At 40.4% G+C, this 21,006-nt stretch overlaps 1 protein-coding gene across 3 annotated transcripts in view; it reads left to right on the top strand.

Annotated features, from left to right (window-relative positions):
* PTPN13 (protein tyrosine phosphatase non-receptor type 13) overlaps positions 1 to 20,425 on the top strand; it is a 34,189-nt gene extending 13,764 nt beyond the window's left edge. For 2 of the 3 annotated variants that reach the window (XM_031066419.1, XM_031066420.1), the window contains 22 exons: positions 279 to 364; positions 894 to 1,056; positions 2,537 to 2,751; positions 2,833 to 2,931; positions 4,598 to 4,959; positions 5,158 to 5,332; positions 6,603 to 6,761; positions 7,001 to 7,172; positions 7,274 to 7,484; positions 8,533 to 8,603; positions 9,256 to 9,317; positions 10,000 to 10,156; positions 10,483 to 10,659; positions 11,955 to 12,037; positions 13,229 to 13,284; positions 14,392 to 14,495; positions 15,587 to 15,735; positions 16,322 to 16,412; positions 17,081 to 17,418; positions 17,943 to 18,158; positions 18,871 to 18,933; positions 19,944 to 20,425. In XM_031066419.1, the coding sequence (XP_030922279.1) occupies positions 279 to 364; positions 894 to 1,056; positions 2,537 to 2,751; positions 2,833 to 2,931; positions 4,598 to 4,959; positions 5,158 to 5,332; positions 6,603 to 6,761; positions 7,001 to 7,172; positions 7,274 to 7,484; positions 8,533 to 8,603; positions 9,256 to 9,317; positions 10,000 to 10,156; positions 10,483 to 10,659; positions 11,955 to 12,037; positions 13,229 to 13,284; positions 14,392 to 14,495; positions 15,587 to 15,735; positions 16,322 to 16,412; positions 17,081 to 17,418; positions 17,943 to 18,158; positions 18,871 to 18,933; positions 19,944 to 20,024 (3,290 nt within the window). In that variant the 3' untranslated portion in view covers positions 20,025 to 20,425. The remainder of the gene's footprint in view (positions 1 to 278; positions 365 to 893; positions 1,057 to 2,536; positions 2,752 to 2,832; positions 2,932 to 4,597; positions 4,960 to 5,157; positions 5,333 to 6,602; positions 6,762 to 7,000; positions 7,173 to 7,273; positions 7,485 to 8,532; positions 8,604 to 9,255; positions 9,318 to 9,999; positions 10,157 to 10,482; positions 10,660 to 11,954; positions 12,038 to 13,228; positions 13,285 to 14,391; positions 14,496 to 15,586; positions 15,736 to 16,321; positions 16,413 to 17,080; positions 17,419 to 17,942; positions 18,159 to 18,870; positions 18,934 to 19,943) is intronic. The other variant, XM_031066418.1, reaches the window with a different exon arrangement.
* Positions 20,426 to 21,006: the final 581 nt, after the last annotated feature.

Genomic DNA, 21,006 nt, shown 5'->3' with positions numbered 1-21,006 from the left:
TCTTGAATAAAGAGTCTGAGCTTTCTGGCAGGCTGTCACTCTGATGGTTAATACTAGGTTTGACATGGGATTATCCCACAGAATCATTAGATTGGAAAAGACCTTTGATTTGAACCATATCGTTTATTTACAAAGTTCTCTTCTTGACTCAGAACATGGAAGGGAGGGAGAATTTCCTTAAATAACTGTCCTTGTTAGCTCAGGCTTGAAAGTTTCTGTGTATCATAGATGTTTTATAGTTGATGCTCTACCTACTTTTTCTTAAATTATTAATGTAGGTGACCGAGTGCTCTCTGTCAATGGGATCAGTTTGGAAGGAGCTACCCATAAGCAAGCTGTTGAAACCCTGAGAAACACAGGCCAGGTGAGTGGCTGCTCCTGTCTGTGGTGAACCAGTTCTCTATCAGAGAAAAGAGGTGAAGGAGCCTCAAGACTGGAATCCTCCCCAGTGTTGTCATGGTTATTTTAGATTTGCTTTCTTGGACTCCTTGGCTTCCTGGCACACCTGAAAATAGCCAGTGAGCGTACACATTCAGAACTGCTGAGAACTGCTATTTGTGTTCATTTTATAAAATGTTTTTAACTTAATTCCCTGTACAAATGTGCAAGTGACACTATCATTGACACCTCTTAACACCCTCACAACTTTATAGGAAGAACACCCTTTCTTACTCTATTGGCAAGTGTCTTGTGAGTCCATTAGTGTATTTTGGAGGTTGCCATTTAACAACCCTTAAAAAATAAGGAATAATTGGAGGACATATATGGGGAGGGGAGTGTCTATAACACCTGCTGCTGTAAAAGTTTGGACCTTGAGAAGTTAGAAGGAAACACATACTCTAGACTGTGCTATCTCTGTTGCCAGTTAACTGGAGAATGTTTCATCTCTTTAGGTGGTGCACCTGCTGTTGGAGAAAGGTCAGCTTTCAGGGGCCAAGGCTCATGCTCCAGTGACACCACAGTGCACGCTCCCAAGTCAGGTGGGGCAGTGTGAGCCACAGGAGAAGCCAGTAACAGAATCTTCAAATGCCAAAGATTACAGCTTTGTCACTGCAGGTCAGCTCCCACAGAACAATTGTCTTAACTGTCAAAGCATCCTGTAGTTTCATAAGATTTTCTTTGCTTCTTAGGATGAAAATTGACCTGATAAGAATCGATACCAAGCCCTTGCACATAATGCAGTCTCTTTGTGCTGTTGTGTTTATTTTTAAGACTTCCTTTCACATCTTGGTTACTTTGTTTAACTACTGTTAACTTTTTGCTCTCTCACTGTTACACGTTCTTTCCCAGTGTCACCTTAGATGCCAAGGCTGTAGCAAGCTTGGAGTTAGGGGGGGTGCTGCTGTATCTGGTGCTATTAAGGAGTGCCAAGGGGAATTTAGATACTTATATATAAATGAGTGCTTCTGTGGGTCCTGCAGCTCCTGTCGTAGAAGAGAGAAGACATCAAGAGCTAGATGAAGAGAGAAGGATTTGTGCCCCTGACTAGAGGTTGACGCAATTCAGCCTCTTGCTGGTGATTTGTACAGGTGAAGGGAAGCCTACCCAGATGGCAGAACCCCTGCAGATACCTTTGGGTCTTCTTGCATGGGCTCTGTGATGGCTGCCAGGAGCTCCAGTTGCTGCTCTCACTAATGTCTGATCAGTGGTTGGAAAGGTTGTGTCACTCTGTGCTTTAAAAGGTTCCTTAATGGACTTCCTAGGGAATAGTCCTTTGGAGACTGCCTTCCTACACATTGATGTTGTCAGGCCAGACAAGCTGACTGAGAAGTCGTGATCAGCTTTTTATCCTCTTTAACCTGGAGGGATCTTTTGGGTAACACTTCTGTTCAACTTCAATGAAAGAACCATGTGAGGGGGAGATTGCACATTGTCGCGTCTGGAATGTGAGAACCAGACACTCTGTCCATGGCCATGTGCTATAGGAAATAATAAGTTAATTGTGGAAACCCAGGGCACCAGGAATATTTTTCTGTCTACTCTGGGTTGTTCTGACCCCCAGGGGAGCTTTGACCCTCATTCATGGAGAAAGTTTCCTAGACTTCAAGATCGACTAGAATCCACAAAAGTGTGAAGTAGATTATAGAGAGTAGTGTATGTGCATCACTTGGTGAGAAATTTAGATTTTGGAATTTTTAGTATAGAAGCAAGATGGAGGGCACAGGGTGTCATCCTGGATTTCTTCTTCATGCTTTCTTCTTCCTTCTTCTTCTTGGGTTTGGGTGGCATTTTGTAATTGGGCAGAAAAGTCTGCATTGCGGGCTCTTTGGGATCACTTATTGGGTTAAAAGGGAAAATAATCTAGGTGTCAGCTCTTAATTGGACAGTTTAGTCTTAAAAGACCTTGTAACAAGAGACTGTTAGCCATTTTGTGCCTTCTAATGAAAAGCTGCCCAGCTCACAGTAATGACACTGTTTTACTGATAAGAAATAGTAAACACTTGAGTATGAACATGAACTGCCATCTCAAGTGTCTTCAATCCAGACCCAGAGGAACCCACAGCTGGTACACCCACAGTTAATGTTTCTTTTACAGAGAACACATTTGAGGTAAAACTCCTGAAGAACAGCTCAGGCCTCGGGTTCAGTTTCTGCCGTGAGGACAACCTGGCCCCAGAGCAGCTGGGCTCGACGATTGTGCGGGTGAAGAAGCTCTTCCCTGGGCAGCCAGCAGCAGAGAGCGGGCAGATTGAGATCGGGGACGTCATCCTGAAGGTGAACGGGGCGTCCCTGAAGGGCTTGTCCCAGCAGGTTTGTACCCATAGTAGTGAAACTCGTACTGTAGTAGTCCTGCAAGTCTGCATCTGACAGTGAATCCCTCTGTGGCCACAGGAAGTCATCTCTGCTCTGAGGGGAACATCTCCAGAGGTCTCTCTTCTCCTTTGCCGGCCACCATCTGGAATACTACCAGACATTGACCCTTCGTTGCTGGTAAGGTGTCTGGAATGGGATTTTTTTTTTAATTATTTGCTATTTAATGTTCATTTATTCAATCTGGTGGGTGGATGGGTTAGTTCCATCTGCATTATTCCATCTGCAAGATGCAGATGGAATAATGGGGAGAGTGGTCGCAGAAATGTGGTTCTTGGAATGAATCCCTTAGGAGTGCACTGTTAAAGGAATGTTTGGCTTCAAAAGCTTTTTTCCTCCATTTTGTGACCTAAGGCATGAGAAGTTCGTTTAACACAGTGTTTCTGGAGCAGAGATTTCTTTGCAGCCCAATATTTTGAAGTTGATATCAGAAATTGGATATTTCTGTGAAGGATATTCTGCAAAATATCAATTTGGTGTTGATGTATTTAAAAACAAGGAAAATATTGTCTTATTTTACCTCCTGGAAATTAGAGGTGTCTCAAAGAATATTTTCAAAATGCTTCAGTAAATAAATTGAAAGAACAGAAGGCCATTTTAGGATAGTTGAAGAAGTGGGAATGAAATGTGTTTCAACAAAAGAGAGTGTAGAGGACAGATTGCCTGAAAATTGGGCTTTCTGTAATACAGGAAAGTGTAAAACTAAGGGAGACAGATCTTCAATTTAAGTTCCCCAGGGAATTCATCACAGCACTAAGCCTGCCAGAGTTCAAGAAGTGTTTGGACAAGGCTCTCTGACAACAGGGTGTGATTCTTGAGGCTGTCCTGTGCAGGGCCAGGAATTGGGCTTGGATGATCCTTGTGGGTCTCTTCCATCTCAGGATACTCTGATTCTGTGCTTCTGAGTTACTTTAACATTACTTTCAAGCAATAAAATCATTCAAGTCTGATGTGAGAAGTTTAAATAGACAAATACAAATTTAAGTGAAGTTAGGATTGGAGTGAGAGATAAGCAACTGAGCAAACTAATAACACAAATTACTATTCCTATAATAGACCTGTTTGTAATGTGGAATAGCAGCAACTTTAATAGAACTTTATAAAACTTTAACAGTAACTTTAATAAAACAGTGCACATATTAAAAGAGGAGGAAAACCGAAATTTTTCTTTACATTACCACATATTGATGTGTTCATATACACAAGAATCTGACCATGAAAGCATAAATGAAGTTTTAAAATCTTTTCTGTCTGCTGGCTGGCATAATTCTTGGGAATATGTGACAATTGGCAAAATTGTTATTCAATCTAGTGGTGGTTAATAACTTGGTTAACAGTCACCATTTGGCATAAATTATCTTAGTCTTTGTAGTCTGTTACTGTTGCTTTTTGGTTGACAGCCTTTCTGTTTCCCTCCTCTGTGAGGTTGGTTTGACTTCAGTAGCTCTGTGAGCCTCAGCTTCTGGTTGGAAGGGATTTCATGGTAGTTGCATAGAAGACTGCTGGGCATAGTTTAGAAGTAGCTGTCAGTAGGCTTTCTGAAGCTAAAGTATTTTTGTTCTCCTTAGATGAATTTAAAGGTTTTTAGCAGCATAAATTTCAGAGTTTTGCACACTTTGTCTTGGCCAAGTTGCATTGAACTTTTTGGAACTCTGCTATGATGTGTTTCAACAGTTCAGTCAGTAGCCACTGACTCCTTGTTTTTTGGTAACTTTATGCAGTCTTTGAAATTTTCTTTTGTCATCAGAACTGGATTATTATGAAGTAAATGCTTTTGCTTTTGTAGACCCCCATCCATTCGCCCCAACAAGTTTTCCCAGAGGTCAGCAGAGAAGTTTCTGGTCCATCAAATAGAGAACAAGGCGACAGCTCAGATGAAAATGAAACTACTGATCTGAGCAAGAAAAGGCTAAAATCTCCCTCCAGAAGAGACAGCTACAGTAACAGCAGCAGAAGTGGTGATGAGGAGGTGATGGAGTCAGCAGCCCAGGTGGGCCTGGGTTGGAGTTCTGCGCTGTACCAGGCCTCAGGGGAAGCTGAGGCACGGGCACAGGCTCAGTACGAGGCACACCCCAGCCAGAGGGACGCTGTCCGCACCATCCTGTATCCGGATCAGGAGGCTCCCAGCAAGGCAGAGCTGGAGGACAGGTATGCTGCTGATAATGATCCTCATCATTCTGCAGAAATGTTTATAGAAGTAGTTCATTGGACTTATTTGTAGAAATACTTCTCTTGATTTGATTTTTAGATCTGCATAAAGTCAATCTTGGTTCATATATTAATTTATGAATGACAGCCACATTGTACTTATTCCTGTTTTTCTTTTTTTTTCTGCTTTATCTGTAGTGATCTGCCTTTGGATTTGCCAGTGATCCCCACCTGTAGAACTGTACCTGATGTTACCACGTCCATGTTAATAAATGACTGTTATGCTACTCCTGTCTCTGAGCTGACTTCACACCTGGGAGAAATAGATTCATTACTCACCCAGCTGGAAAAAAATGCTGAAGAATATGAGCCAGTAATATATTATTTCTGTCTTTCAGGAGCATAAATGTCCTGCTGTGGTTGTTTTAGTCGTGATTTTGAGAGTGGATAGAAATTAGGCACATTAATTCACAAATGGGATAGCTGTAGGTTATACTTGCACTACTCTGGATGTGTGCCTAACAAATGGCACATACATTGCCATTTGTAATCAATGGCAGCTGCTCATACCAGTGTCTGCAGGTATTTTCTGTGTGAGCTCTTAAAGAGCTGATACATTTCCCTCTGTGGCTGTGGAGGCATCAATGTGTACATAGGTAGATGTGTGTATGTCCATTTCATGGGTCATTTCATCCTGGAAACCTTGGCATTAAATATTTACCTACCTCTCAACCTTGTACTTAGAGGAAGCTTAAATGGCAGATATCTTGCTTCTGCTCTTTTAGTTTTAGGTGGTTGTTCAGAGGTCAGAGAATAAATTGAGGCATCAAGGGCATCAGGAGACCCTGTTCTTTGCTGCATTTATAAATATGAATCCCAAAGACTTTCTCTTCTGCTGCAAGATGGAGCCTATTTTTGAGGCTCTTCTGAAAAAGGTTTTGACACCACAGAAGTGTCTTGTGTATCAGAAGGGACTTCCATATCCCCGCATAATCTGTTCAAAGATTGAAAAAAATTTAAATGGAATCTTGATACATCCCAGTTGTGAGGGTCTTCCAGGTTATAGGTAGCCAATCTCCCATTTGACAAGAAACTGTATTTTTCTTACTCCCTTCTTCAGAATTTTTTCTCCATCCTTTCTGGTGCTCTGTGACTTTTTAATGCAAATGAGACAGATCCATATCTTTCAAATCAAAATTAATGCAAATTAAAATGGGCAAAGCACGTGCATGTGTTCAGTTTCCAGATAAGCTCTATGGCATTGTGTCTCACTGTAGCAAAATATGCTCACTTACTTTGTCCTGAATAATTATGGATGTGTTGAGATATTTAAAAATACAGAGCCTTTCTTATATATGGCAGCTAGTTTAGGGTAAAATAAGGTGTGAATTTTGACGTGTGCCTTCAGAATTTTACTTCATAGACTTTTGGCCACATGTTATTTCCATGTAAATCATTATTTGGTTCTGTCTAGAACTCATTAGAGATGCTTATTTGAAGCATTTAAGCTGAATCTGATAAGAAATATTGTTCCAGCCTTATGTCACACTTAAATCAGTAGGTAAATCAGTTATCTTAAATTCAGTAAAATGTTCTTAATTCTTCTGATTGCCTGTTAGTAAAGTGTTGTTTTGTCCCCCTAGGAAGTGGAGCTCCGAGTGACTCTGACAAAGTCAGACAAGGGCAGCCTGGGTTTCACAGTGACCAAAGGTAACGACAGTGTTGGCTGCTACGTGCATGACATTGTTCAGGATCCTGCCAAAAGCGATGGGAGACTGCGCCCTGGAGACCGACTCATAAAAGTGAGAGAATTCACCTTTTCATGTACAGGGCTTGAACAAAAAGGACAACTTTGAGTCCAAAAAAAAAAATAAAAATTAACTGTGTTGTAGGCTAAGTCAAATGTGGTTAAAGGACAAAGATATACACCTTCTGAGACTCATGATTCAATAGCACTTGAGAACAGCAATGAATGCTTCCTCAATAATGCTGTCTTACTTGGGACCTAACAAGGACACCTGTGTTGCTTTGGTCCTTGCAGGTGAATGACATTGATGTCACCAACATGAGCCATACTGATGCTGTCAACTTCCTGCGAGCTGCCCCCAGGACTGTCAGATTAGTGCTGGGGCGTGTTCTGGAGTTACCAAAGATGCCAGTGTTGCCTCATTTGCTGCCTGACATTACACTGATGTGCCATAAGGAGGAGCTAGGTAACACGGAATTAATCTGCTTTCTGCCCTAAAGGAAAACCTCCTCCTTTAGTTACAAAGAAACCTTGATTTTTATTGTTTCCCCTTCTTTCCCTGTGAAGGTTTGACCTTGTCAGGAGGCCATGACAGCCTTTATCAAGCTGTGTATATTAGTGACATTCTCCCCAGATCAGTTGCTGCCAGAGAGGAGAGTCTCCATGTACTAGATATTATCCATTACATTAATGGAGTAAGCACACAAGGAATGACTCTGAAAGAAGCCAAAAGAATGCTGGAAACATGCCTTCCAACAGTGGTGCTCAAAGCAACCAGGTGTGTTCTGGAAGAAGATGCTTCCCTGTACTTTTTGTTTTTCTTGCATGATTGTATGAGTGTATCTGAGAGTGTATGAGTAAAACCTGTTCCCAGTATGACAGGAAATTCACCACATGTTACTGAGGACTGACTACAGAAAGGGTCTGTAAATTCACAGCTTTTGTGCTGCAGTGGAGCACAAGGGTACGTAGTACTTGCTGTGCTTTGTGCTTCTTGGGAGCACAAGGCTGTATCCAGCTGTGAGCTACAAGTGTTCAGATAGGAGGAATTAGTCCAAGACCTGCTGTGACGCTTGGACACTCACAGGTCTGTGAGGATGGATGGGATTCATCCAAGGATATGTAAGGAGCTGGCAGGAGAGCTCACCAAGTCACTCTCCATCATTTCTCATCAGTCCTGGCTCACTGGGGAGGTCCCAGGTGACTGCAGGTTGACCAATGTGACACCCATCTGCAGGATGCAGGGAGGATGCAGGGAGCTCCAGGCCTGTCAGGCTGACCTCAGTGCTAGGGGAGGTTACGGAACAAGATTACCTCAAGTGTGACCACACAGCATGTACAGAACAAGAGGATCAGGTCCAGCCAGCAGTGGTTCAAGAAAGCCAGGTCCTGCCTGGCCCACTGGATCTACTTTCATGGCTGGGCTCCCCATCTGGTGGAAAAGGAAAAGACTGTGGATGTGTCTGCTGGATTGGGTGAAGTCTCTGCTGCTGTCTCCCACAGCATTCCCCTGGAGAAGCTGGCAGCCCATGCCTTGGAGAGATGCTCTTCACTGGGTTAAAACGTGGCTGGAGTGAGAGTGTGATGGTGAATGGTGCTAGTGGGCTTTCCCCAAGGCTCAGTATTGGGGCCAATCCAGTTCCATTTCTTTACTGATGATTTGGAAGAGGGGATTGGATGTGTCCTCACTCAGTTTGCAAGTGACACCAAGTTGGTTGGGAATGATTAGCAGTTTTACCAGTAGCACTGTTTACTTCGATATCTGTTGATTACTGTGATTTGCTTATTTTTTAAATAAATATTCCTGTAAATATTTCTTTTCACAGAGATGGTCATGCAGTGTTCCCAAAATCCAAAAGCCCTGAGAACTCAAGTCCATGGCCAATGAAAGCTAATGGTAAGATTTGTGTGCTTACTCCCAGCAAGTGAAATTCACCTGTTCATAAAAATAAAGGAACTGATATGGACCAGAAGATACTATCCCAGTCCAGCTTTTTGTGACCAGCTCCAACAGGAGTTTGCTTGATCTTTCCTCTAAAAGCTCCATGAAGAGAGATTCACCAACAGTGTTTGTATTACATAATTTTTTGTGTAGTTTAGAAATTCTCTCTAATATAGAGCAGAAGGGTTCCTTTGAAGAAGGACCCAAGAGTCAGATAATATTTATTTTTAAAAAAAGTAGTCAATGACAAGTGTTTGTGGGGCTGTATCTTGTACATTTTTAGCAAAAAGGAATCAACACTGTTGTCAAAGGTGCATGTTTCCACTGTAAGTTGTTAAAATATTTATCAATATTTCTCTTTGCTTTGAGCTGGTTAGTTGTATTAGTATTCATGCTTTCTGATCACATTAAATAGAACATTCAGAAAGTCATTATATGAGATGTAGTCATTCAGACAGAAGTTTGGCAATGCACAGAAACCAGGCAGAAATGCTACTCATGTCATAACGTAGTATTAAATAATACTTGCTTCTTTTATAAAAATAATCAGTGGGGGCTAATTTAATTTCAGAGAAAAAGTTGTTGCTTTTTCCCCATTTTTGTTTAGGTTGTTCCTGTGGTGATCCCTGTGATAAAACAGAGAAGTCAACTGATGCTTATGGGCCCAAGGTAGATGCTCCTCTCTTGTGCCTGTTACCATTAACCAGAGAAAAGGATCTACTTGAAACACTTTTAAAACTAAATAATTGAATTAAACAATCTGTTGATCAAAGTATACAAACCCACTATTATCAATTGACATGAATAAGCAGTGATCATAATAAAAATGCAAGCTTTTTTGATTGATCTGCTCTTTCTTATGGCACTGCTTTGTTGAAAGACAAATTGTCTTACGAGAAGGATGTAAGGCTGTCATCCAGAATACTCCATTCAGCCCACAGTTTCTGCAGATGCTTTCATATTGTATTTGCTAGGTGGTTTCCTTTCTTTTTTTTTTCCTTAGTTTTTCCTTAGAGATGCTGAGGTTGTGGGACCAAAAGTACTGAAGCTTGCATACATTTTATAGAGATTAAAATAATGTTAAGTACTACCAGGTATTCTCTTGTAGAAGCTGCTGCTTCATCAGCATGTGGGTTTTTTTTCTGAGTTGCTTTAATTTTGTTTTATTTGCTCTTGTAATGTGAAACTTCCCACCCATCACCCAGATATCTCAGATGATATGAATAGAGGTTTTTATTTGTTGCTGAGGAGAGGTGAAAACTTTTTAGTGGTTGTTTGCTGCTTCAACAAACTGCCAGGCTCTTTAAGAGGTAATTTGTAACAATTTGTTAATTGTTCTTTGCTTCCTCAGGTCAATGGCAATGGCATCCTTGGACCTGCTCAGGGAAATACAGAAAACAATATCCATCACACAAAAGCACTAATGAACTTCTCAGGGGCAGAAGATGCACCTTCCCTTGGATTTAGCAACCAGATGTCAGATTTTCCTAAACACACTGACAAATCAGGTAAGAGGAGGTGAGATGGGGACTGCATCATTCTGCATTTATTGTACCAGCACAAGAGAATCACACCATGGTTGAATATGCTAAAATAATTTAATGCTAGGCTGGCAGTCACTTTTAGAAGATAATTTCCAAGTCTTGTGCTTTGCTTTATGGGAGTTAGTTGATGTTGAAAGTAGACTTATGGAAATTGGATTTTGTCTTAGAGAGAAATAAAGGAAGGCCAAGGTAACAGCTAGAAAGAATGCCTTGTGTCTGCCCCTTTAAATTAGTTCTTGCAAACCATTCTGTACTGGGAAAACTGGTCATTTTGCACTATTTGCCTTCAGGAACAGAGGTTCCAGATGATGAGTATTATGATGAGGATGACCACAATGAAGTTGTCCAGTATCTGTTGGATGTTGTAGATGAGGAAGCTCAGAACCTCTTGAATCAGAATAATGCAACTTCAGAGGCTCAGACTCTTCTACATCTCAAGAAGGCTGCATCAGAAAATCACCTGCCAGGTAACCTGAGCCATTAAAAAGAACATCCCTGACAGCAAATCACTTTGAAACAAGGTGCCAAGTAAGCAGTTGATTTGTCAACAGGGGAGTTGGTTAACATTGGTTTGATATCTGAACTGGAAGTTTCCCAAGTTGAACACAGACAAATAGTTGCTGATTACCATGAATGTGAGATGCAATGTAATAAGTGAGGTTCTGGTTTGAAAAATCTGATTTTTGCTTTAAGTAATCTGAGAAAATTATTCCTATTCTAGAGTTGTCTCTTGAGTGAAATTCCTATTGTTTGGGTACCTGGTCCTGCAGCTGCAGTCATGTTGGTGTGCTAAGCATTTCAGTATTTCGTTGACTTCAGATTATACAACTTGGAAATGTGTTGAGATCTCTCAAAACCAAACTATTCACCAAGCTGCTTTGTCTCTTTTAGAAAGATTGGCTCTTTTTCAGTACCTGCTTCTGACTGTACACCTTTCTCTTGCTTCATTCCATCTCCTCACTTTTACTTATTATTAGATGTAGTGAGGAGTAGGGTTTGTAGTTCCTTTGTGGCATCACACTCTGTATGCATGTTCCAAAAATTCAAGCAAGATGCTTGCTGCTTCTGTAGAGATTCCTTCTAAAACTCAATATACACCTTTCAAAACTGTAATTATTTCAGGTCATGAGTGCAAGGTCATTGGGTTATTGTATTGGTCATTGCATTAGAAGTCAGGGGTCACTGAAGTTCTGGCTGTGCCAGGATCTCAACTGAGGAATATCATTGGAGCTCCAGTAGTTCCAGTTTCCTGTAGGCTGTCCTTTATGACTGAAGATGAATTAAATCCATAGGGTATGGCAGCAGTGTGCTTCCACAGCAAAGAGATACAAGTCAGATTTTATCTGGCATGTCCTAATTACATTTTGTTATGCGAAGAGTAGAATCCTGGTTTGGATCTACTGCTGGCTTAAATCCAACTGAATTGCAGAAAAACCACTGGCAGGGGGAATGTGATACCTCAGTAGCTGCAGCCTGTCCATCAGTTATTCTGTGACACAGATATTCTGTGAAAGCAACCTCACATAACATGGCAGCTGTTCCAGTTATAAAATAAAGAAACCTAAAGTCTGTTTATCCTATGCAGTAAGAACTCTCCAACACTCTGGTAGCAAAGGGCCTCTAAATGTGTTTCTTGGTTTTTCTGGCACCTCTATTCCCTGTCTAGTGCCAGACAGGTGGAAGAGGATTCACATCTGTGAGAGGGTGGCTCCTGGGCATTTTCTGGTGTGTTTATGCTGTATCCCCTGATTTTCCTGTTCAGCAGAGATGAATGGAAGGGTGACAGAAGATAAGTCTGAGGACACAGACTGTGATGGGTCATCTTTACCTGAAGATTTTTCAGAGGTAGGATGGCAAGAAGATAGCAAGTGCTTTTTCAGTTTTTTTCCTTATTGGCATAGAATTGGTGGAAATAACATTACATGTCCTTTAAACTACAACGGTGTAGGTAGTAGCTTTAAATGGTGTGTACACATTTATTTTTAAATAGCATATGATTATCATAAATTACCTATGTAAGAGAACAAAGCTCAAGTTATTTTACGCTATCATATGAAATCCATCAGCTTTTTTTTTCAAAAAGAGTGGTAATAAAACTACTTTGTTAATGCTACTTCAGCTTTTTAGTCTAAAAGATTTCAGTGATTCCTGCTCAAAGAAGGGAAGTGGTCACAGTGAAAATGAATGCTGTCCAAAATGTGGAAATATGGATTTAAAATTTGTTCTCCTGCTGCTTTTGCTAGGATAAGTTCATTAGCTTGAATAAATTCTATATGTGGTTTACTCTATGTTATTGTATGTCCTGGTTTACATCAGTTACTGGAAGTCTGGGTTTTGTCTCTTGTTTCAAATCAGCAGAACTCTGTCTCTCCAGCACATCCTGGCTCTTGCAGCTTTCTGTCCAGTTAGTAGAGCTGAAAATCAAATCAGGAGTCTGGCTCTGTGTCAATGTGCTCCAGGGAGAGCCACGAGTAAAATTGGCCCAGTATGGCAGGGGAAAAGCAAGTTGGCCTAAAAAGTAGAAATGATTTTCTAGAGTTGTTCTTGAAAGAAGGATGGAAATGCCTTCCTCTGTGCTGCAGAGTCTTCATTGTCTGCTGAGGAAGGTGTCAATACGAATGTGTGTCGTTTAGAGGTGTGTTCCATATCCACAGTGTGGGAACTGTGGCTTGACAGCTCCAAGGCAGAAGTTTTTACTAACAAGTTTAGCTTATAAAGGGTTTCTTAAGTATTAGAAACAAAAAAAAAGCCAGCTGGGGAAAACTTAGGTGACTCTGCTGCTGCTGTGAGTCAGGAGTGATTTTAATATAGCTTTTTGGCCTTGTTACAGTAGAGTGTCTTTCCAAGTGCTTAGTGTTCTCGTCCTCTGTTATTTTGGGTTAATGAGATGTCTAAAAGAGGAAAGTCTTCCATTATGTGCTGCTTTGAACTTAGTACCCTTCAGAAATAGTCCCAGTAATTGTTAATGGTTTAAAACTTGCAGCATGTGAATGTTGCAACTATGTCTTTTAATGTGTTTTGAAATACTTCTTCTAGGCAACACATGTAAATGGGTGTGAAGACTTCTGTGAAGTAAAAGCTGTACCAGAAAGGTAAAATTTCTTTTCTAGTGTTGATTGAAAGCAACCCATGAAGTCTGGAAGTCTGAAGTGTAATATGTTGAAATGAGAGAAGAACAACTACAAAAAACCAAGAAACCACCCCCAAAACAAACCAAATAAAACATCTGTCCAATGTCTTGTTGAATTGTTCTTTTGATCTGTTCCTTACTTTAAAAGTTGTAATTTTTCTTAATACTAGTCAGCTTTATGTGGTTTACTACACCCTACTTTTATCTGTTCATTTCATATGTCATTGTAGCAAGTAACTGGACTATGTTCAGATGTCTCCAAATAACATCATTTGCATTGTGCTAACAACTGGGTACTTGGATGTGAAGAAAACATTCAGTCAATGCTGTCTCCAGTTCAAATCTATACAACCTTTATTAGTGTTACATCTTCTGGTTTTACACCACTGCAACTCAGATATAGAGTTCCTCTGCTCTATCAGCTCCCATTTGGATGCCTGGGGCTTACTGTTTTTTCCATGGAGCAAAAAGCATATGACTGACCAAGTTACTAGCTAGCTGTCACTTTGAGCCACTTTGAACTTTAGATATTTCCAAGGTTGTTTTTCTTGGTGAAATAATTTTAGTCCAAGTGAAATTTCAATGAAAATGTATATGGTTTTATGTTGTTAAGCTTGTGGGAAGTTTGGGGTTGAGACTTGGTGACGTTATGACTTAAAATACTTAATACATTCATCAGTATCTTCAACAAAGTTAGAAAAATTGCAATTGGAAATAGATACTCAAGTGTAGTGAATTGTGTGAGTAGTACAAATCTGCTGTTGGATGATCTTTAATTGCTTAGCCTTTGAAAAATAATTGCAGTGATAGTTATTACTAGATTTGTATATTCCTGGCTCTTTTTCCACTGTTACATTTTTAAGATCCCCTGTGGAGATGTAAAAAGAAAAAAAAAGGGGGGGACAAAAAAAGTTTACATTTTTGAGATTACTGGTTAGGGCTCCAGTGCAGAAATAATTGTAGCTATAAATTACTTTCTGGTGGAGCCTGTTTGGTGTTTTTTTAACTAGGTAGCAAATGTGTTGGTTCTGGGTGTTATTTCTTACTTCCATACCTTGTCCTCTCATAGATCCCCTCCACAGCCTTCCTTGAGCCAGGCAGATGAGGAGGAGATCACGTGGGGAAGCGATGAGCTGCCGATTGAATCAGTCAGCCAGGAGCATGTGAATAAAGGCAAGGACATTTAACATAATCACTGGGAAACTTCGGGGTCACTTTATATAAACAGAAGTGAATTCTGAGATATCCTGGATATGTTTTGAGGGTGTCATGGCAGGTAGAAGGAAGATTCTAACAGCTCAGCAATGCACTGGGAAGGATCTCTACATTTTTATGTAGTAAGTGTGTGAGAGTTAATAGGAACAAGTATTGGCAGTGTTGTGTCTGTAGTTGTAGAAAGCTGGGACTAGCTGAGATACTTCCTTCCTCAGTATCTGTCTCACAAAAGCTGCAACAATAAATATATGTTTGACTGTGATTAGATTGATACATCATGTGTTTCACATACCATCTACCCCATGCTCAGATGAGGCATTACTTTCATCTTCGTTCTTCCAGTGCTGCTCAGTGTGGCAGAGTGGCATCTGTACAGTTGGATGTGTTTGGCAGGATTTAGTCTTCACTTTTTTTAAGCTAGCATTAGAAATGTTAGTTCCTGAAGTTCATATATAGCAGTCCTTTGCATTCATTTAAAGAAGAAAGGATAATCCATGTGATACTTCAGACTAAGTCAGTAGGTTTAAGACACTTCTAATTGCAGTACCAGAGAGATACTTGGTTTATGAATTTTGTTGTGCTTCAGAGAAGCACTGAAGACCTGATGGGAGGCAAGCTGTATTGGAAAAAAAAATGTCCTTCCAAGAGATAATTGTAAGATGTGCTGTATACATGTTGAGTATTAGTGCTAAAAACAAGTCACAGGATGTAATGTCGAGAGTTCTGAATTATCCCTGTCCATGTCCATCCATTTTTGTAGGTTATTGCGTGAAGAACTTACATTTAAAATACACTTGAAGTTTGTTTCAATGTATTTATTGGAAGTTCAGGAAAATACTCACCCTAGTTACTGGATTCATCAGAGCTGATTTTGTGTCTTACTGGTTTTGCTAGTTAATTTGCTTTTGCCTGCCAAACTAAGAGGAGAACTGTGTTCTCTCTGTGTATGGGAGCATTCAGGAGAAAACAGCAACATGCAAATCCAACTGTGAGCTTCAGTTTGTGTTTCCCGGTTTTAGCTATTTATTTATATTTATATCTTCTGCTAGATTTCCCCCTAGTGACAAATGAAGAGGTCTCTGCACTCCCTACTGTGAATGTGCTCCCTGGAGGCAAATATTCAGGAGCCAAATTGAAGTCAGTGATCAGGATGCTGCGTGGATTGCTGGAACAGGGAGTCCCTTCTAAAGAGATTGAAGTGAGTAACTATTTGTCCTCTAAAGTCCTTTTTCCCAGTATGAAACAAAAATAGAATGGCTGGATCATCACTGCCTTGAATTCCACAGCTCTTTAATTGGAAGCTCAAAAGAGATTAAAAGACTTGACACCAAAGACTTCTCTCCCTTCTCCCACAAGCTGCTGAGAGATGAGATCAGTTTGAATTCAGTTCATAAGTGCTTTTTGCATCATTCTTGCTTCTGGTAAATTACCAAGTGAATATAATGTAAACAGGCATAGGCAAGGGCTGTAAAGTCTAGCTGCTGAATGTTAAATCAGTTTTTTCAAAGTCTTAAGTCAGCCATGTTACATGATCTCTTTTTTGAGACAATGAGATAAAATATTTACTGATAGCGTATAGGGTTTGATTTGGGGTTTTTTGTTAATTTCATTTTCTTAGCTGTGTAAAAGATTCCTTCTTGTGACTGCATTATTTTGCATCTCCATGTTAGGATTTGATTTTTAATTATTCTGTTTGTTGATGACTTGATAACATAACCACTCTTGCTATTATTACCAATCAGTGTTTCCTAATGCACATAATGCACATAATTGCTTCTTTTCAGAACCTCCAGGAGTTAAAACCTCTGGATCAGTGTTTGATTGGACAAGCAAAGGAGAACAGGAGAAAGAACAGATATAAAAACATACTTCCTTGTAAGTCCTAACTCATTTGAAATTCACAGTTGATATTCTGTCACCACCTGTATGGTCAGATGGATTGGATCAGAGGTGGCATGGTTTGATTCCTAATCCTAGTAAGGATGAAAATAAAGCAAGCATTTTTAAAGCAGTTTAGGATCAGTGAACAATATACTACTATGCTGTGGTGGGTGGGGACGGATGTTCGCAGATTTTTTCAGTTGTTTTAGCAGATCCCATGTCTTAAATGATGTATACATGTGGAACCAAGGCTTTTTTAGTTTTACCCATGCAGAATTGGGAAAACAGACATGTGTACTATTGTCAGTAAATTTCCTGCCATAAAATTCTGCTTGTTCGGTGTTGAGAAGTAAGAACTGACAGAGGTTAGTTCTATGTGAGGAAAAACTCAACCTCTGTTTTTCAGAGTTGCTGCAGTTCAAATTGCTTATCCCACCTGTCTGCTGATTTATATTTCTCCTGCAGACATATTTTTCTTTATTAAAAGTACTGATTAGTGTCCTAAATTAAGTATTTAAGTGATTTATTTCTTCTAAAGCAAGCTGTGGAAGCATCAGTGGAGATAAGTGCTGTGTGAGTGTGTCAGGTTCAGCCTGTATTGTGTGAAGGTGAGACGATGTGCACAGCTAACATGAGGTCTCTCTGTTGTGTGGGGGTGACAGATGACACCACCAGAGTCCCTCTCGGGGTGGAAGGTGGATACATCAATGCCAGCTTCATTCGCATGCCCGTGGGGAACGAGGAGTTCGTTTACATTGCCTGCCAAGGACCTCTTCCTACTACTGTAGCAGATTTCTGGCAAATGGTTTGGGAGCAAAACTGTACTGTGATTGCCATGATGACTCAGGAGGTCGAGGGAGAAAAGATAAAGTGTCAGCGTTACTGGCCAGATGTGCTCAATAAAACCACCATGATCAATGACAGACTGCGCCTCGCTCTTGTGAGACTTCAGCAGCTGAAGGGCTTCATCATCAGAGTGCTGGAGCTTGAAGAGATTCAGGTGAGTGAATCTAATTCTGCAAGCTTAGAGTATTTTCTGTGTTGCCATATTTATCCTTATACTTCTGCCTTTCCTGCTTTCACTTGCATTGTCTCATCAAGAGGCAGCCCAGGACTTCCCCTCTTTGCCCAGTGATCATTACTGGGCAGCTGTTCCTTGTGGCAGCTTGTGCTGCTTTGTGACCTTTACAGGAGAAAGCATTTGGGCCAGGCTATGATTTAATTATGCTAATAAGACTCTAAATTTTGGTCCCCATTGGCCACAGAAACATATGTAAGGATATTAATTCACTAATAATTCAGCCTGGCCGGTTGATTCCTCTGTGTGATCAGCTCAGTCTGCACAGTGAACCTTACACTTTCAAATTACTTACTAGTTATTTCCAGTTTAGCTCTTGCTGTATTGAATTACAAAGCACCTTCACTGGGCAAATCCCTGTGTTCTGAGACTTTTCTTTGGGAACTCCATTTCTTTCTTTTCATTCTTGCCACGTGCCAAACGGTGGTGTTGTTTTTGGCCCTCAGACGGGCGAAGTGCGGCACATTTCCCACCTGAACTTCGTGGCCTGGCCTGACCACGACACGCCCTCGCAGCCGGATGATCTGCTCACCTTCATCTCTTACATGAGGCACGTGCACAAGGCAGGACCCATCATCACCCACTGCAGCGCAGGCATCGGCAGGTCGGGCACCCTCATCTGCATAGATGTGGTCCTGGGGCTCATCGGCAGAGACCTCGATGTGAGTATCCCAGGGGATGGCCCAGGGGCGCTCCTGACCTGCAGGAAGTGTTCCACTGAATCCATACATTCTCTTAAAGAGTGTGCCGTGCTGTTGGCAGTACTGTGTTTCTTTGCTGGTGATCCCAGGTGGGGAGAGCTCTGATATCCAGTGGGTTAGCTCAGGGCAAGGACATCTTCTACCATAGTGGACTTCTGGCACATGGCATGGGAAAAATGGTGTTGCCATGATGGCTTGGGCAATTGGTGGAAGGTGTGTGTGAATTGGCTTTTCCAGCACAACCAGGGATTGCTTTCTAGGGTGATCCACAGGAGGGTGCTAGCTTCCTTATGTTTATGTCCCTCAGCAGCCTGGGGTAGCAAAACTGTGGTGAATTTCCAAGAAAGATGAGCTGTCATGCTTAGCTCAGTGGAGTTTCTAAGCTCCCTCTGAATGTCTGAAACTATTTTCTGCATGCTTAGCTCAGAGTAAGCAAGATTGCCTGTGTCCAGAAAGAACAGAAGAAAAGGGGAGAGTGTCTGATGTAGGGCCACATGCAGATTGCCCAGAGACAGCACATGCTGGTTACCTACCAGACAAACATAGGCTGTAGTGAATTATTTGTTTCATTACTAATGTACCTAATTCTATTCCCTGGTTTGATGCTGGGGAGGTTCCTTTGTTCTGCATGTCTGTCTTTTTTGAGTGTTTAACTTGCTGATTGTTTTGGCAGTTCGACATCTCGGACCTGGTGCGCACCATGCGCCTGCAGAGACATGGAATGGTTCAGACAGAGGTGGGTCTGCATTCCCCAGGCACTCACTGAAGCACCTGAAATTCCAGAGAGCTTTGTGATGCACACAGCAGTTGTCTTTTTGCACTGTAATGTGACACTTGTGTCACAAGAATTGAATCAGATGAGTAGCAGGATGTATTTAACATTTATAAACACAAGCTGTTTTTAACATGCTGTATTGTTTTGATCTGTGTTTAAAAAAAAATGTGAGTTTTTATCTTCAAAAGCATGTGTTTATAGAGAAGGCCAGCTAAGCTTTTTTGGTTTAAAGTTGCATTATAAACTGAAGAGAAGGCCTAACTGTAGCTGCTGTGAATCAGTGATATGTCTTGAGATCTCTTTTGGTAATATATTCATCCAGAAGTTCAATCTTTTAAGAATAATCTGGATCTAGAGCTAATTAACTTTAGAGATGGTCATCACAAGGTCTTGTTAAAATCTTCACTTTTTCTTTGAATGGGAAGGAATTGTAAAGTCATAGTTAAAAAAAAACCCTGAAATCAAATAAGTAAACTATCAGCCCCATCCCCACCTCACACCCCAAAACATCTATCAGTCCCCACACCTCCATCACTCAGATTAAGGTAAGAAGTTCCACTGTCCTCTGAATTCTGTATTAGTTGGTGCAAGTCCTTGAAATTCACTTGCAGTCTTCATTTCTGCTTACATAAAGTGCCTAGTCTCCTTTAGGTGGTTTTGATGTGAAAGAAAGATAAATGTCCCGTATGAAATATTATCTTCAGTGGCAGAGGAGTGTCTGTATTTGCTTTAAGTTGAAGTTGCATATTTTTCCACTGTGGCCTTTTTGTTTATTTGGATTTTTTTTTCTTTTTTCTTTTTTCTTTTTTTTTTTTTTTGTTGTTTTCTTTGGGATTTGGTGATGGTGGTTTTATGATTTTATTTAATAGTATAATTAGTATTTAAAGTGCTGTACAACTGTGAAGTGCAAGTGAGAGCACTTAGGTGTGCAGGCATTTTTAACATGTTCTGTAATTTCTTTTTCCTTGCAGGATCAGTACATTTTCTGCTATCAAGTTGTCCTTTATGTCCTGAACAAACTCCAGGATGAAGAAAAACAGAGAGACAAATAAAATACTGAAGAAGAAGTGCATTTAAAATAAGGAAGCAAGGAGATTGAGACGCTTTGGATCATTTTATTTGTCTTGCCAATAGTTTTCTAATCCCTTTCTTCAGTTGCTGTCCAATGCCTTTTCTATGAAGTCTCTCCATCATTCCAAATAAGGTATATAGTTTTAAGGAAAAGGGATAGCTCATACAATACCAATATTATCTTCAGCCCCACAGATGCACATGTGAGATTTTTGTATAACAATATTTAATAAAGCTGCATTTTTTGCAGCTTCCTTAATATGTCATAAAATACAGAAATAAAAATATTTTAATTTAAAAAGAAAACTAAAGAAGAAGAAAAAAAAGTAATCCTATACTACTTCCTGCAGTTCTGCAACTGTTTTGGGGTATTTGTTTCTTTCAGGGTGGGGAAGTGGGAGGGATGAAGCAGTATTTTTATCTTGTAAACTTTATTACAAAGACCTTTTACTAGACTCTTTTGAAAGCTTGTTCATGGCACAGAATTTTTGCCCTTCTAGTACAATTAGAGGTATTTTATAGAGGGTATCTTGAAATCAGCATTTAAGCTTTAAGAGATGCCTGTTAGCATAAGGATAGTAGTGAATGTTAACTGTATCACAGTTAATAATGTTTACTTCATAGAATTTTATGTATATATTTATATACTTTTACACAAAAGAAAAGCTGAATTATAGGGTGTCTAACCTTATAATTGATTAGGCATCTCTACTCTGTAAATAAAAATATACCTAATGTACACTGATCAGTGGGTCTGGGTATTTTTGTGTTCTTGTGACTGATTTTTCTTGGCCTTCCATGGCATCGTTCCTTGTGGTTGCTGCCCCTTGGACATAAAGTGCACATTTTAATTTTTCAGTATGCTTCTGTTCTTCAGTATCTGTTTGAAAAATCTGGCAGAACTGTGGGCTCCTTTCTGGAGAGTTCCCACACTATGGTGAAGAGTTTGTTTTCCCTCCCTCC

This window comes from Geospiza fortis, unplaced genomic scaffold (assembly GCF_000277835.1).
Source record: "Geospiza fortis unplaced genomic scaffold, GeoFor_1.0 scaffold11, whole genome shotgun sequence".
In the NCBI taxonomy this organism is placed as follows: domain Eukaryota; kingdom Metazoa; phylum Chordata; class Aves; order Passeriformes; family Thraupidae; genus Geospiza; species Geospiza fortis.
Note: the sequence above shows the minus strand (reverse complement) of the source record. Positions and strands in the feature narration are given on the sequence as shown.